Here is a 15,683-nt window from a genome sequence, read left to right as displayed (position 1 = left end):
ATTCTTGAAGCGATGTTAAAACTTCTTTATCTTGCCATTTAAGAATCAGATGCTGGTGCTTTCTATCTGAGACCAGGACACGTGCGATCGCTTGCTCTTGTTCCAAAATTCTCTCTATCATTTTTTGTTTTGTTCCCAACCGTTTAGGACAATCCTGTGAAATAATAAAATATATGATTATTGGAAGAGGACGTACAGTAATAGAAAAAAATAAAACGAGTACCATGCTATAGCATATTGCTGCCTTTATGATTTATATTCAGATGAAAAAATCATCTAAAACCAATTCTGGCAAAAACTAATAGAATATCATAATGAAAATCTAATGAGTAAGACTACTCTATATTAGTATTATAACCTTATCTGCAAGACCCATATCAGCATTGCTTAAAATTACTGTTTATTTAGCATGCATATTAATAGAACAGTATAATATAGAGTTAACTATTGGCTAAAACAATTCTTACCAGAATAAGGCTGTGCTGTGGGAGTTGAAGTTCTGTTTGTGCCTTTATCAGCTCTTTCTTTTTCTTCCAGCTCTGAGAAAAAAACGCTCACTAGGGACCGACATAGCCGGTTCGGGCAGCTTCACTGTTTACACCGTTGGTAACAGCCAGATGCAAATTATGTCCGAAACAATTTAGCCACGGCCATCCTAATTGGCTTACTGCAGCAACAATGTTCGCTCCATTATCGGTAGTGATACACGACAGCTTCTTTTCATCCAGACCCCAGTCGTGCAATCCTAACTGCAGGCATTCGGACAAGTGTTCCGCTGTGTGGCTTTCAGACGTGTAGCTTGTTTCCAAACACTTGGATTTCAGTGACCAGTCTTTTGCTAGGTAGTGAACGGTCAGGCTCATATATGGGGTCATATTCACGCTTGACCACATATCTGTTGTCAGTGCAAAATTACTGATTTCCTGGAGTTCTCTTTGCACGTTATCCTTTACCTTACTATACAAGGCCGGAACAGCTGTTTGTGAGAAGTACTTTCTCCCAGGCAACTCGTACTGTTTGTCGAAAGTATTCAACATTTCTTTAAATGAACGTTTTTCCACTGTCCGCAAGGGTACCATTCCTACTACCAAATATCGAGTCACACTATCTGTTAGTACTCTCTATTTGTCGCTGTCTTTTTTATATTTCGTCGCCTTGGAAAATGCCTCGGCCATATTCAACTGCCTCTGGCCAGATGTGCATGGTTGAGCGGCAGCAGAAACAGTGCTTAATCCAAGGGCTGCATAGGCCGCAGGGTGGTTTATCTTCAGATGGTTACGGAGATTAGTGGTGTTGGCATTTGTAACAAATACCGTTTTTCCACATATTCTGCACACAGGCTCATCAAGATTTTCTGGTTTTCCGTTGCCATCTGGTTTAAACCCGAAATGTGCCCATATAGGTGATGTAACATTTTTTTCGCAACGAGATCCATCGGTTTTACCTTTCTTCACGAAGTTTTAATTTGAGCCGGAACATGTTCCGTCACCTCCGACGTTGGATCCGGAACATTTTATTATTGGATCCGGCACCTCAGTCCTATGTCACTATGGGAAATGAATCGCCTAAATTAAAAAAAATTTATTAATATTTGTGTAGTGTTAAATGTTGTTATCGATAGAGATACGCAGATGGGGTATTATTTCATCCGCAACCACATCACAAAACTCATCATCCGCGCCAACGTTTTTTGAGCAAATTTCAAAGCCGCACCCACCCGCCATCCGCTGATTGTTTTGCGGTCTATGGACGATGCAATGCTTTGCTGATCCAAGCCGCAAAAAAAAGCCCTTGTCTGTTCTAGAAAGGATGCAGCAAAGATATTTAATGCTAATGTATGAGGCATAGGCCTACGCTGAGTTTCATTTACGATGAGATGCGCTCTAGTTCACAGTGAAGTGCAAGTGAACGCGGCGCGCTGGCGCTTCCATGTCACGGTTATCATTGTCTGCTATATTTGCTTTTTATTTATTAAAATACATGCAATTGGTTGATGAAACATTTATTAAAATTAAGATAAAATTTGTACAAACGAAATTCGTTTTTAAGAAAGGTTTTCTACAAAGCAAAATTTAATGAAGTGGTAAATATCATGTCTGACGATTTACAAAACTTCATTAAGTGGTAAAAACCATGTCTCCCGATATATTGCGCATCTTATGATCCTATCTAAAAAATGTTGTAAAAAATATTTTAATGACACGGTTTTGGCGGTTATAGAGTTCTAATGACGGTGTTAAACTATAGCCGCCGGTCTCACGGTTATATACTAACCGTCACACCCCTAGACACAAGCGCTGCATCCGAAATCGCATACTGCAAGGAGTCAGCAGTGTTTTGATTTGAGGGCGCGGGCAAACGTAAAGAGAACATCGTGGCGTGTGTCCATTGCAAGATAGAGCTGCCATACCACAACTAAGGCCCTATGATTTCCGCGATGCAGAAAACGCGGAGGGAATCGCGGAATCCAGTCATAAAAACGGAATTTACAGTTTAACGCGGAATGGCATGGAAATTTGCCAAATATTGAATGAATTAATCAAAAATAGGTCATTGCACTTACATCAAATCATGATATGGACTTATATCTGTAAATATTAAGCCGGAAAAGTCTGTTTAAATATGAATCCTGCATGTTCTGCGTGTCTCTGTTAATGAATGGAGCAGAAGCGCGTCTTTATTAACACACACTGAAACGCGCGTGACGCTTAATTTTCAATAATTAAAAGATAAATTAAATTAATGTTTTATGTTTTTAATGTTTAATGTTCATCTCAGAAAATGCTTTATTTAAAACCCCAACTGAATGGCACTTAAATGCACTTAATTCATCTGTCAACTTTATTGTCATTATTCACAGTACAAGTACAGACAGAGAAATAATGGGTAATAATTAAATGTTTATTTTTTGATGTATGCATTGCATTCTATGCATTTAAAAAGTAAATATATATTTTTTTTTTCTAAAAAAGGAAACTTAGTTTCAGGAGTCTTATTTTCTCTTGCATAATTAATATTGCACTTTAAGCTATTAAATTAATTAAGCTTAAATTATCAGATTACTCGATTAATCGATGGAATTTTTGGTAGAATACTCGATTACTAAAATATTCGATAGCTATTAAATTATTTAAGCTTAAATTATCCGATTACTCGATTAATCGATTAATCGATGGAATTTTTGGTAGAATACTTGATTACTAAAATATTTGATAGCTATTGAATTAATTAAGCTTAAATGATCAGATTACTCAATTAATCGATGGAATTTTTGGTAGAATACTCGATTACTAAAACATTCGATAGCTACAGCCCTATTAGGCACCCAGCGCTCTAAGTCCCTGTCCACACGGACACGGGTATTTTTTTAACCGTGACTTTTTTTACGCGGTTCGGCCTTTCGTCCACACGAAAATGCAGTTTCAGGGCACCGAAACCGAACATTTTTGAAAACTACGGCCAGGGTGAGCATTTTCAGAAACGCCGGTTGCAGTGTTGTCGTGTGGACAGTATAACCGGGGTTTTTGCCTTGCGACGTCAGAGTGTGCGCCGTTATCCGCTGTGTTTGACGTCGGATTGTGCGCTGCTGACTGCTTCTGATTGGCCAAGGTGACTTTACAATTTGGGTTATATCACTGCCTGCTGGTGTGGCATGCTCTTGACAGCGCTTGATAGCATGTTTTTGCGTTTTCATGTGGATGGGATTTTTTTTTTAAACGCAGGAGGAAAAATTCTGGTTATAAAAATACCCGTGTCCGTGTGGACTAGGCCTAAGATGATCGATTTAATAGGTGAATCAAAACTGGGGACCCCGCAATAAATGTGTTGTCCTTATGCAGTTTTAGTTAAATGAATATAATACACAATAACTTCACTTGAGGTTTTGTACATCCTGTTTGATGACACTAAACCTGAAACGTCTTCTGCAGGTGCTGATAAACCGCCTGGAAAAGAACAGAGGGATGAAGCCAGAGGAGAGAGCCAACATCATGAAGACACTCAAAGAACTGACAGAGAAGATCTCTCAGCTGAAGAATGAGATCAGCCCCACCTCACAAGCTACTGCCAACACCACACAAACAAAGTCAAAAACAGATGTAAGACAGCTCTAATAGAACTGGTGTTACTGCTGAAAGAAACTTCTGATGGCTTAGCACAGATCATAGTGTCTGATATCTGATTATAGGCAAAACTTAGAATCTGTAGTTACATAGATTGCCACCTTTGTTTTAGAAGATCTTACTGAATTTAAGTCTAACCATCATTTCATCTGCAATATTATTTCATCTGTAGGCACAGAAAGAGTTGCTTGACGCAGAGTTGGACTTCCATAAGAAGCTGACATCAGGAGAAGACACCACAGATCTGAAGAGGAGGTTGGGTCAGTTGCAGGTGGAGGTAAGTGGCCACTGTGATCTGTGATATCTGAAAAAGGGTGGTTTTCAGTGGTCAATGCTGATATACAGTGAGAAAAGAAAAATAAATTATAATTTTTGGGAAGAAAAATAAGTCTGTTTTAGCACCATTTAAAAAAACTGCTATTAGAAGGTGTTGTACATTTTATACATTTTTTATAGAACAATAGAAATCAATTTTTACTGTGTAAGTGATACGTGGTTTTACCTGTGGTTATCATGATCTACAAATGTGTGATGCTAGCGGTGGATAATTTTAATAAGATTAAAGTCTTAACTCTGTCAGTAAGAATATTTACATTTTAGCTTATAGTTACAATGCTGTTACGGTCAACTCAAGCCACTTTCAAATGTGCAATACCATAAGAAAACATGTATTATTAATAAATAAGATTATTAATACTTATTAATTATTAATTTTTTCAAAAGTGATTAAAATGTTTTAACACAGTTTACGTACCGCCCTCGCCCCCAAAACTGTAAATCATCTTACATTTCATACAGTTGACTTTTGGGAAATATGTTGCAGGGCAACAACTCCATAACTGCATTTATGCCCTAAAATTCAAGATATTGGTGCAGAAATGCCCCTGTATGTGTTTTTGTCTCATATTTATAACATACAATAAACCATATCACAGGAGCAGTGAAAGCAATATCACACGAGTGCTGTTTGTCCGGAATATCAGGAGTTTAATTGTGATTTTATGCAGCAGTTCATTTACATTTATTCATTTAGCTGACACTTTTATCCAAAGCAACTTACAATTTCTATATATGTCAGAGGTCGCACATTTCTGGAGCAGTGTCTTGTTCGGGGACACATTGGTGTCTCACAGTGGATTCGAACCCGGGTCTCTCACACCAAAGGCATGTGTCTTATCCACTGTGCCAACATCACCCCATTTCAAACTTTTCTTTTGTGGAACATAAAAAAGTATTTTGAACTCTGTTGGTAACAGAGCTGTTTTGGTTCAGTAAATAATAAGTTGATATTGTGGTATATTTTAAACACAATATTATGTTTTGCTCAGATTTGTAAAGAACATATTTATCTTTTAAAGCCATAGCAGAGTTGTTGTGCATCTCCTAACAGCACAGTTTTGGCTGTTACAAAGTCTCCATTCTCAAATAGACATACATCGTCTGCAGATATAAGGAATTTCATTGCACTTTAATAAGTAATCTGAACGACCTGTATATGTGCACTATTTTAAACTAGTCCTCAATGAGTTTAGTGCCACAGTTATGTTAGGATGCATCTCATTCTTGTTTCTGTGGCAGTGCGTCAGACTCGTCATGAGGTGCGCGGTCAGGAGCGCTGTATGACTGATGCATCAGTTCAATTCAGCTTTACTCATAATATATGAACTTACCTGTTTTGAATACTTTATATTTAACGTGTTAATTTATGTTAGGGATGGGCGTTTTCCGCTAATATCACATTCGAATATTTGAGCTCACAAAAAACGAATATTTGAATATTCGTTTATTTAGATTAAGTTTAATGAGACAGCCGTTATTTTTCAGCAACATTTATTGTTTCCGTCATTTTGAACAAGCTTACACACAATAAGCTTGAACATTACACATCGTGTTTTGTAGCTGAAAACCTTTAACAATGCGTGCAAACAAAAAAATGTACAGATTAAAAGCAAAATAAAAAGTAAAAAAAAAGTGAACAAAGAAAAAACGTAAAGCAGCCTGCAGCGATTAGGCTATTGTAGAACGTAGCCTATACACTTAACTTTGAAACTTTTAAACTGTCAGCAAATCTTTTTTGCTTTTTTTTCTATTGTTTTACATGTTCTTGTTAAGTATAAATACGGGCATGTAAACATGATCGGGGGAAAGTCGGCTTCTTAGTCGGTTAACAATAAGGCCGGCCGTGGAGAAAACGCGCTCTGACGGCACAGACGTTGCCGGGACACAGAAATATCGGTGTGCTAAGCGAATACGTTTTGTGAAGCGCTTCGTGTTTTCGTTTCACCACTGAATGGGATCCTCATCTGGTGGAATACATGGCTCCAGCAAGAACTGTTCCCACTCGTCTCGCCTGGACTCTCTGTAATCATCGCTGAAGAACTGTTTCAGCCTTCTCCGACGAGTGGGCATTGCATCCTCTTCATCGTTGGTGGCGGCGGCTGCATCCGCACCACTCACATCAAGGGAAATGATCTGATAATGTTCAAAAAAGTTTTTTTTTTTCTTACTTCTCTCATGTTTTCATTGAGAAAACCTGAGATGTTTGTGCCGAGGGTCTAGGGCAGACGCGAGAAGAGGAGTTTTCACTGCATTCTCCAAGTTAGCAGTGTTTATTCGTTGCTTGAGAGATGCCTCAACAATGTTCTTGAATTCGGTCACTTTTTGTGATTCTCCACGGCATATTTGAAATACTGTAGAAGACCGCAGTTCTTAGGGGCCGTTCGCATATCGTGTATTTTGTGCGCTCAAGTTCGTTATTTCCAATGTAGGCGGGAGGTATGCGTGCTCATAATGGAAGCGACGCGTGCGTGACGCGCCCGTTTTTCCAGGCGCGTCCGCAAAGCATTGAGTTAAAAACATCTCAACTTTTCAGAATGCCGCAAGCGCACCGCAGGTCATGTGACAAGAACTAAACATTCAGCTTCATTCTTTCCCGTAACAACGTTGAAAGCTAAGCCAAGATGAAACAACAGCTGATCATAAATTTAGTAGCAGAGCTACTGCAAGCGATTTTTTTTGTGCTGCAATTCCATTTATCCTTTGCTGAAATTTCCGCATCATCATGGAGAGAGCCCGTCACTGTTGCTTAGCAACGGCAGACGCCTCAGGAGTGCTTCTGCCCGAGCGCTTTGGAGAAGAATATGTGAACGGCCCCTTATTCATTCATTAATTATTTTTTGCTTGCATACATCTTCAAATATGCCGTGGAGAATCACAGAAAGTGACCAAATTAGGTTTTATTTATTTATTTATTTTTTTGCAAAATTCGAATATAATTTTTATTTATCGAATAATTAGAGCAGAACGAATGACGATATGACGATTTGAAAAATGACCATATCACTGAACACTAGTCTACTTAATTCTTTCTAGTTTAACACAAATATAGTTTTTAAAAAAATAAATAAAATGTAATTTGCTATTAATTTGAGTGATTAATTGAAACGTCATGTAATTAATTAAAAATTGTTATCAACTGACAGCCCTATTAATTATTGATTCTCCGTGTTCTCTCTTCTGAATCCCTTCATCCATTAAGCTTTTTTTTATTAGATTGAGCTGGTTTTAACTTGAGAAACCTAAAAAAAAAAAAAAAGGTTTTATGCCACATACTTTTTTGTAGTTTTTAGAAAACATAAATTATAAAAACATATCATTTAGACATATTTCTCACCATGAAAATAGCCACAGAAGCTGGAATGGAACAATTATTATTTATTTTTTGGTGCTGAAGAGCTTGCCTCTCAAATGAGAGCCCAGTATTTGCTATACCATACTTTGCCATACTTTTTTTATTTTTTTTTTTAGCTTTTTTACCCCCACTAAACAAAAGAGACAGATGAGCACACCCAGAGCCAGCATAATCCATTTCACTCAAACACAGTCTCACTCTCAGTCCTAACATAAGCATTCCTAAAACAAGAGCAACAACATAAACAGCACTGCTGGCACTGGGCTTAAATTAGCAGGTGTGAAATATGCATGTCATTACACTTCATCTCCTGCACATTTAACTCTGAGCACTTCCCAAACCCCAAGGACCCATCCCTAAACAACACACATCCCTCTCCACACACTGATGCTTCTCATTCCATTAAAGTTTGATCGGCTTCCATGTAAGAAATGAGCCAAAGATCTAGGGAAGACAATTAATGGAAGAGAGCGAATGGAAGAAACTGCACTAGCTGAGTAACCGTTCAGTCAGGGCATGAAAGAGAAATTACCAGCATTTGGTGTGGCTTTTATCACTCTGTGGCTTATAATTTTTTTATTTGCAGTCAGGGTAAAGGCTAGGCAAGTTTCAAAGTCTAGTACTTTTTGGAAGTATAGAAGCTCTCACTACACCATTCCCATACTTCCATAGCTTTGTTTACCTTGTACTTTAAAAATGTGAACAATAGAAATAATATAAAAGAAGGTATGAACTTAGTCTCAGTTCACCCTTTTACAAAAAGATGGAGCAGAAGTTCTTAAAGTCACGAAGTCATGGCATTAAATATTGCATTCACTGAAAAAATGTACACTCACTGGCCACTTTATTATGTACACCTTCCTAGTATCGGGTTGGACCCCCCTTTTGCCTTCTGAACTGCGTTAATTCTTTGTGGCATAGTGTGACGAGTGGGGCGGGGCTGAGGGATGTGGGAACACGAGTGAGGCCGGTGGAGTGATTGGGAAATCCGCTACACCTGCGACCCACCACCGATCTTGAGTCCCACAGAGGAGATGGAAGGATATAAAACTGGAGCGACGACAGTGAAGGACGTGAGAGGACCAGGCCTGGGCTTTTAGTTGTGTTTTGTTTTTATTTTGTGCGCATCAGTCGTCCGTGAGGGGCTGGTGCGCTGTTTTGTTTATTTTGTGATTATTAAAGTTTCATTTGATTGTCTGCCGGTTCCCGCCGCCTTCTTCCGGATGAATATTAAGGTTTAATTCATTACAGTGGTGCCGAAGCCCGGGAGAAGGAGGGATGCGCTGCTGAAGATCCCTCGCCGCTGTGGTGAATCCACGGTGCCATCGAGCAGGCGAGGAGGATGCCGCCATGGACGCTCGAGGCGGTGGACTGGAGCGAGTTGCCGGGGACGGGCGAGTTCGCTGCCGACCGCCCACGATAAGGAGGGACGGCTGCCGTCCGTGAGGGAGCGGAGGAGTCGGCGCCGTTCGCCAGGGGGCCGGAGCCTGCTGCCTCCGTGAAGGTATCCAGAGGGGCAGGGAACGGGGGACTCCTGCCGGCTGCCCAAAACCGGAGGAGCCGTCGCCGTCCACCGGGCGGCGGAGGGGTGTCGTGCCGTCCGCCGAGGGCCGTCCAGTGCCACCGCCAGGCACCGCGGAGGAGATCGCCCAGCCGGTGGAGGGCCGAGCAGCAGTGTGTCTGGGAACCGGAATTTTTTTATTTTTTTTTCTCCTCTCTCCCCTCTCTCGTCTCTGTCGCTCCTCCTTCCATCTCCTTTTCTCTCGCCTCGCCTGTCCTACCCCCAGGTTCCCGCAGGTCCCCGTGAGCGGTCCCCCCGGAGGGAGGAGGGGGGGGGGTAGAGCGCAGTCTCAGGAGTACCCCCCGGCCTGCGAGGGGCGATGGGGGTATGTGACGAGTGGGGCGGGCCGAGGGACATGGGAGCGAGGCCGGTGGAGTGATTGGAGATGAGCTACACCTGTTCGACCCGCCGGTCTCGAGGCCCACGGAGGAGATGGAAGGATATAAAACTGGAGCGACGACAGTGATGGAGGAGAGAGGACCAGGCCTGGGCTTTTAGTTGTGTTTTGGTTTTTATTTGAGCGCACCAGTCGTCCGTGAGGGGCTGGTGCGCTGTTTTGTGTTTATTTTTATTATTAAAGTGTTATTTGATTGTCCGCCGGTTCCCGCCTCCTTCTTCCCGAAGATTAGCAAGGTTCAAATTCATTACACATGGATTCAACATGGTGTTGGAAACATTCCTCAGAGATTTTGGTTCATATTGATATAATAACATCACGCAGTTGCTGCAGATTTGTCGGCTGCACATCCATGATGCGAATCTCACGTTCCACCACATTCCAAAGCTACTCTATTGGATTGAGATCTAGTGACTGTGGAGGCCATTTGAGGAAGGTGAACTCATGGTCATGTTCAAGAAACCAGTCTAAGATGATTTGAACTTTGTGACATGGTGCATTTTCCTGCTGGAAGTAGCCTTCAGAAGATGGGTACACCGTAGACATAAACGGATGGACATGGTCTGCAACAATACTCAGGTAGGCTGTAGCATATAAATGATGCTCAGTTGGTATTAAGTCCAATAAAATATCTACCAGTACATTACACCACCAACAACCTGAACCATTGAGACAAGGCAGGAATTATGCAAATTCTGATCCTACAATCTGAACGAAACAGCGGAAATCGAGACTCATCAGACCAGGCAATGTTTTTCCAACCCTGTTTTGTGAATTGTAGCCTCCATTTCCTGTTCTTAGCTGACAGGAGTGGCACCCGGTGTGGTCTTCTGCTGCTGTAGGTTTGACGTGTTGTGCGTTCAGAGATGGTGTTCTGTATACCTTGTTTTTAATGAGTGGTTATTTGAGTTATTGTTGCCTTTCTATTAGGGCTGCACGATGTGTCGTTTAAGCATCGATATCGCGATGAACGAATTTACGATAGTCGCATCGCAGGATGTGCGATGTAGGCTGTCGTAGTTGATCCGTTATTCATTAACCGTACTGCCCAGCTACTCCCCGACCCTTGACGAATGTGATTCGCAGATTAATTGCACAGCTTAACCATCATAGAGTGAAAGTTTATCATTTGCATGTGTTTTTAAGTCCTGTCAGTTTAACAGGGCGCATATAATAATGAGGAGAGAGAGAGAGAGAGAGCGAGCGAGCCCCGGCCGCACGCTCACCTTCACCGTCTTCAAACAACACGAGTGCTGTCTTGCTCTTTCTCCCTCGCGCATATTAATCAAAATCAATTGACACGATAATGTCGAAGAAAAAAAAATCCAGTGATGAAATGTTTTTGGTGTTGTCAAATCTTGTGCGATATCTCTGCAGTTTAGGATAATTACACAACGTGTGCCGTACACGTCTGATTCGCGAACTAATGATTCCTTTGAACTGATTCAATTTAATGAATGGTTTAAACAACTGACCTGTCCAACACTGAACTCACGAGACGTCTGAATTGGTGTATAAAAAAATCTGTAACACTTTACAATAATGTTCTATTTATTAAACTATTTAACTACATTATTTAACATTTACTATTACTAAACTGCACTTCTACAACATTGTTAATTTCAACATTTAGGCTATAGCCTTCATTATTGAAATCAAAAGTTGTACACTATTTGTTAACATAGTTAATGCACTGTGAAGTAACATTACCAAACAATGAACAGCTGTGTCTTTATAAACTAAGATAAACAAGGATTAATAAATATAGTAACAAAAGTATTGCTCGGGGTAAGTTCATGTTAGTTAATATGTTAACAATTCAAACCATATCCTAAAGTTACAAACAAATAATTTACTTAATTTAAATAATACTCTGATGTTTAAATCATTTAATATGAGAATGTAAGTGTGCTCACCCCATTTTTGTTTGTAAGAAAAAATTAATTAGATTTCATATCGCAATATATATCGCAGAAAAATAAAATATCGCAATGTAATTTTTTCCCAATATCATGCAGCCCTACTTTCTGTTGTCTCTAACCAGTCTGCCCATTCTCCTCTGACATCAACAAGCATTTTCGTCCACACAAAATCCACACACTGGATATTTTCTCTCTTTCGGACAATTCTTTGTAAACCCTAGAGATGGTTTTGTGTGAAAATTTTTCTGAAATACTCAGACCAGCCTGTCTGGCACAAACAACCACTCCGCGTTCAAAGTCACTTAAATCCCCTTTCTTCCCCATTCTGATACTCGGTTTGAACTTCAGCAAGTCATAACCACATCTAGATGCCTAAATGCATTGAGTTGTTGCCATGTGATTGGCTGTATATTAATTTGTATTTCCAAGCAATTGAACAGGTGTACCTAATAAAGTGGCCAGTAAATGTATATTGTCCTCACTATATTTGTCTTGTTTTCCAATACAAATATCTGAGTACCCCTAAATCAAGAATTATTTAATTGAGATGTAAAAGGACGAAATCTTGCTTCCCAAGAAATTTTATAAAATAAAGTGAGTTTTGGCTTAAAACAAGAATTATCTGTCAATGGGGCATGAAAACTTGTTTTGAATTAATTTGAATTTCGCATCCTTTGAATTTGATTTGAAGTAGATTTTTCTGAATACATTGGCAGATATTTGTTCTGGATGTAATCAGACTTGCTTCACATTGATTGTTTGGTCAAAAAAAAAAAACTGATTTGAGTAAATGTATCTTGATTTTTTGAATCTTTAGATATTTACGTTGGAAAACTGTATATACTGAAGGACTGTTTGATGAGACTGTACAGTAAAAATTACATTTCTTGGTCTATATATATATATATATATATATATATATAGTAAGTTTTGTTAACAGTCCACCCTCTGTATTAAAATCACATAGGCAACAAGGTTGGGATTGATCTCGGCTGGGCGTGGCAAGCCACCAGCAGCACCAAGTCGAGGCCGAGGGAGGGGCCGAGGGCGGAGCCTGAGGGGGCGTGGAGGAGGCAATCACATGGTTGTAGACCACCGGCCTCGAGCCCTCACAATCATTGGCTTCAAACAGGAAGAGAAGGAGGAGCTCATGCCACATTTCATGGTAAGACTTGAGTTTAGATGCAGGATTGTATCTTGATTTGTATATATTTGTATTTGTATATCACTAAATTTATGATAAACTCTAATGACTTGTATAGAAATTTGGCGAGATTGAGGAGCTTCGTGACCATGATGCTACCAGTGTCGTGATGACCTTCAAAACCCGAAGTGAAGCAGAAAACGTACTATGGCTTTTTTATGTTTGTTTTCTTTAGTTTTAAATTTAAACTGTATTGTATTATGTTACTTCAATTTAACAGCACTAAATCATCTTTTTTTTCAGGCTGCAAACCAAGGGGCTAAGTTCAAAGGTCGAATTTTACAGATCTCATGGTACAGACCCAAAACTCCATCTGTGTCCACTGAACCAGAAGAGGAAGAGTCAAAGAAAGAGGTCAGCGCTACAGGAATTCATGTAATGACGGTAATTGGACAGCCAGATTACACCTAAAGATATTTTATTTTAAATATATAATTAGCAGGGCTATGTATTGAATGTGTAAGTAAAATATGTTATTACTATGTTTATACTGCATGTTTGTTTGTTTTTTCTTAAATATGTTTATATCTTTACTCACTCTTCTAGGAGCCAGTCAGCCCCTTTCTGCTTCCAGAGGAAGAGGAAGAAGATGACGATGAAGATGATGAATATGAAAGCCGCTCATGGAGGCGATGAGGAAGGGGAAACTGCACCCCTTTTTGTTCAAGAACTGTCATTTTTAGTTTCTGTTTGTGAATTCTAATTTAAGTATATTAGATTGAATAAGACAAAGAGTCTTTTAAAGACTGTTTTCAGTATTTTGAGAAGTGGAAAAAATTAAACGGCTTATGGCATTCTCCATACGGGAGAATATAAGAGAACGGGAGACGTCTGTGGTGACTTGCAGTGTTTCTGTCATTCTCAAATTTCTGCATTATATATCAAACTCTCACTTTTGCTGAGAGTGAATGCAAAATGTTTCAACTAGGAAACATTTTGTTTCACTGTGCATGACCAGATATCAGTAACTCACAACATTTGTGACAACTGTTATAATTTTTTTTTTATGCCTAAATTTTCGCACATTTTCCCAGTTCAATGTAAGATTTAACATGAAACTTCATCTCCACTTTGTGCCACCTTGGCCTGTGGTTGAAATTCTCCCAATGGACACACTCACGCATCGTTCTCATTAAAGGCATCTCTTTCCATTGTTAAGAAACCATATGCCCTAATGATATCAGATCCTTTCACAACACTTTTGTTTAAACTTTAGGAAATATATATATATCCCCAGTTGGATTATTTTTCCTCCTCCTCCAAGATTAATGTGCCACTTCCTGTAAATAGAGACTCGATATGTGGCAAGATCCATGTGGCATACTTCATTATGGTCCATGTGTCCGACTGTTCATATTTATTTCTTACATCTATGCGGTGTTCCAAAACCAAAAAGAGCTTTGGATGAGGGTCAGAGAATATTATTATTGGTAATTGAGATAACATATGAACAGAGGTGTTGTGAATGTATTCCGAATTGATTTACACTTCATTTACGCCTTATATCGTCAGTGTGCAGCTGACGTTTTATGAGATTTGTATTTTTTTTGTGTGTGTGTATATTTTGTAAATGTTTGCAGTAGTAATGACTGTTCTCTTCATTATTTTAGCCATTAGAATGAATGAATCACTGAACGAGGCTTATTTAAGTAACCGTGTGACTTATAAACATCATGCAATTTTTTTTTTTGTCGTCATATTTGACACTCCGCTTGTTTCAAAATCCTGGTCCTCCAGAAATGGGTATAAAATGTACCATTTCTGTAACCTTAGATATTATCCAATAGCATGCTGGCATCTGTATGCGTGTGCTCATTTGGTAAAAAAATAAAATATATGTACGAATGCATATATATTTTTTTAATAATCATATTTACATACTTTGCTAAAACAATTAAGATGTAAGTTTATACTTCCTTTTAAAGAAGGACCAGTGTAAAACTTTGAAACTTTATATATACTGTTGATGTGACATTTAATAGCACGTTACTATGCCATTTGAATCCAAACATTCAGTGATGTACCTGTTTGCCCTACTCTTTCCGAATGATTATACAATATGTTCTCAATATCCACAATGTTTCAGTTTCTCAGTAACTCATAGAAAGGTCTGGCAGGTCTAATAGGAGGACTCTGGGACTATGTGTGAATTTAAAGAATGGATTTTGTTCATTTGTACAACAGTTTTATTACACCACATTAGTACAGTGTCATTTAGCATAAATAGATTTTGACTTTATTACTGTTTGTAAATTGAAAAATCTATGGATGTATTTTTCAGTTCTTTGTTTGTAAAATGGATTTCTAACAGCTGCATGTTTGCTAATCAATAAAGATATTGGAATGGGGGTGAGCAAAAGAAAAAAAAAAGATTAAGTTCCAATTGGCCTGCAATAAAACTATTTGCAATGAACAAAAAAAGAAAAGACAGAGAAAACTCAGCTAAAAGAGAGAAAGACGGAGAAAAAAAAAGAAAAATTCCATGATCCATTCCAAGAATTATTCCCCTCTGAAACAGTTGTCATGTATTTATTTAATTTTGTGTGCTCTGAATGAATGATTATGCTACATAAAAAAATCACCTTATAGGATGCTATATGTAGTTTTTTTTTTCTTAAGATGTTGGATTTCTAATCATTTATTTTAGATCTTTTTAAGTAATTATTAATATAATAAATTATTTGCTAATAGGGGAGACCAGGGCTAGTTGCCAGTTAATGTGTAGATGCATAACTTAAAGCATGCACACATATTTTCATTACATTTATGCATTTAGCAGTCACTTTT

General features: G+C 38.9%; 1 protein-coding gene across 5 annotated transcripts in view; it reads left to right on the top strand.

Annotated features, from left to right (window-relative positions):
• Positions 1 to 15,411, top strand: part of LOC132117489 (RNA-binding protein 27-like) — a 29,024-nt gene extending 13,613 nt beyond the window's left edge. For 3 of the 5 annotated variants that reach the window (XM_059526807.1, XM_059526806.1, XM_059526809.1), the window contains 6 exons: positions 3,930 to 4,097; positions 4,294 to 4,398; positions 12,660 to 12,857; positions 12,955 to 13,038; positions 13,140 to 13,280; positions 13,443 to 15,411. In XM_059526807.1, coding sequence (XP_059382790.1) covers positions 3,930 to 4,097; positions 4,294 to 4,398; positions 12,660 to 12,857; positions 12,955 to 13,038; positions 13,140 to 13,280; positions 13,443 to 13,532 — 786 coding nt within the window. In that variant the 3' untranslated portion in view covers positions 13,533 to 15,411. The remainder of the gene's footprint in view (positions 1 to 3,929; positions 4,098 to 4,293; positions 4,399 to 12,659; positions 12,858 to 12,954; positions 13,039 to 13,139; positions 13,281 to 13,442) is intronic. The other 2 variants (XM_059526810.1, XM_059526808.1) reach the window with 1 other exon arrangement.
• The last annotated feature ends 272 nt before the right edge of the window (positions 15,412 to 15,683 follow it).

This window comes from Carassius carassius, chromosome 36, assembly GCF_963082965.1.
Source record: "Carassius carassius chromosome 36, fCarCar2.1, whole genome shotgun sequence".
Lineage (NCBI taxonomy): Eukaryota > Metazoa > Chordata > Actinopteri > Cypriniformes > Cyprinidae > Carassius > Carassius carassius.
The sequence above is the reverse complement of the archived record's forward strand: the minus strand, read 5'-3'. Positions and strand labels throughout refer to the sequence as shown.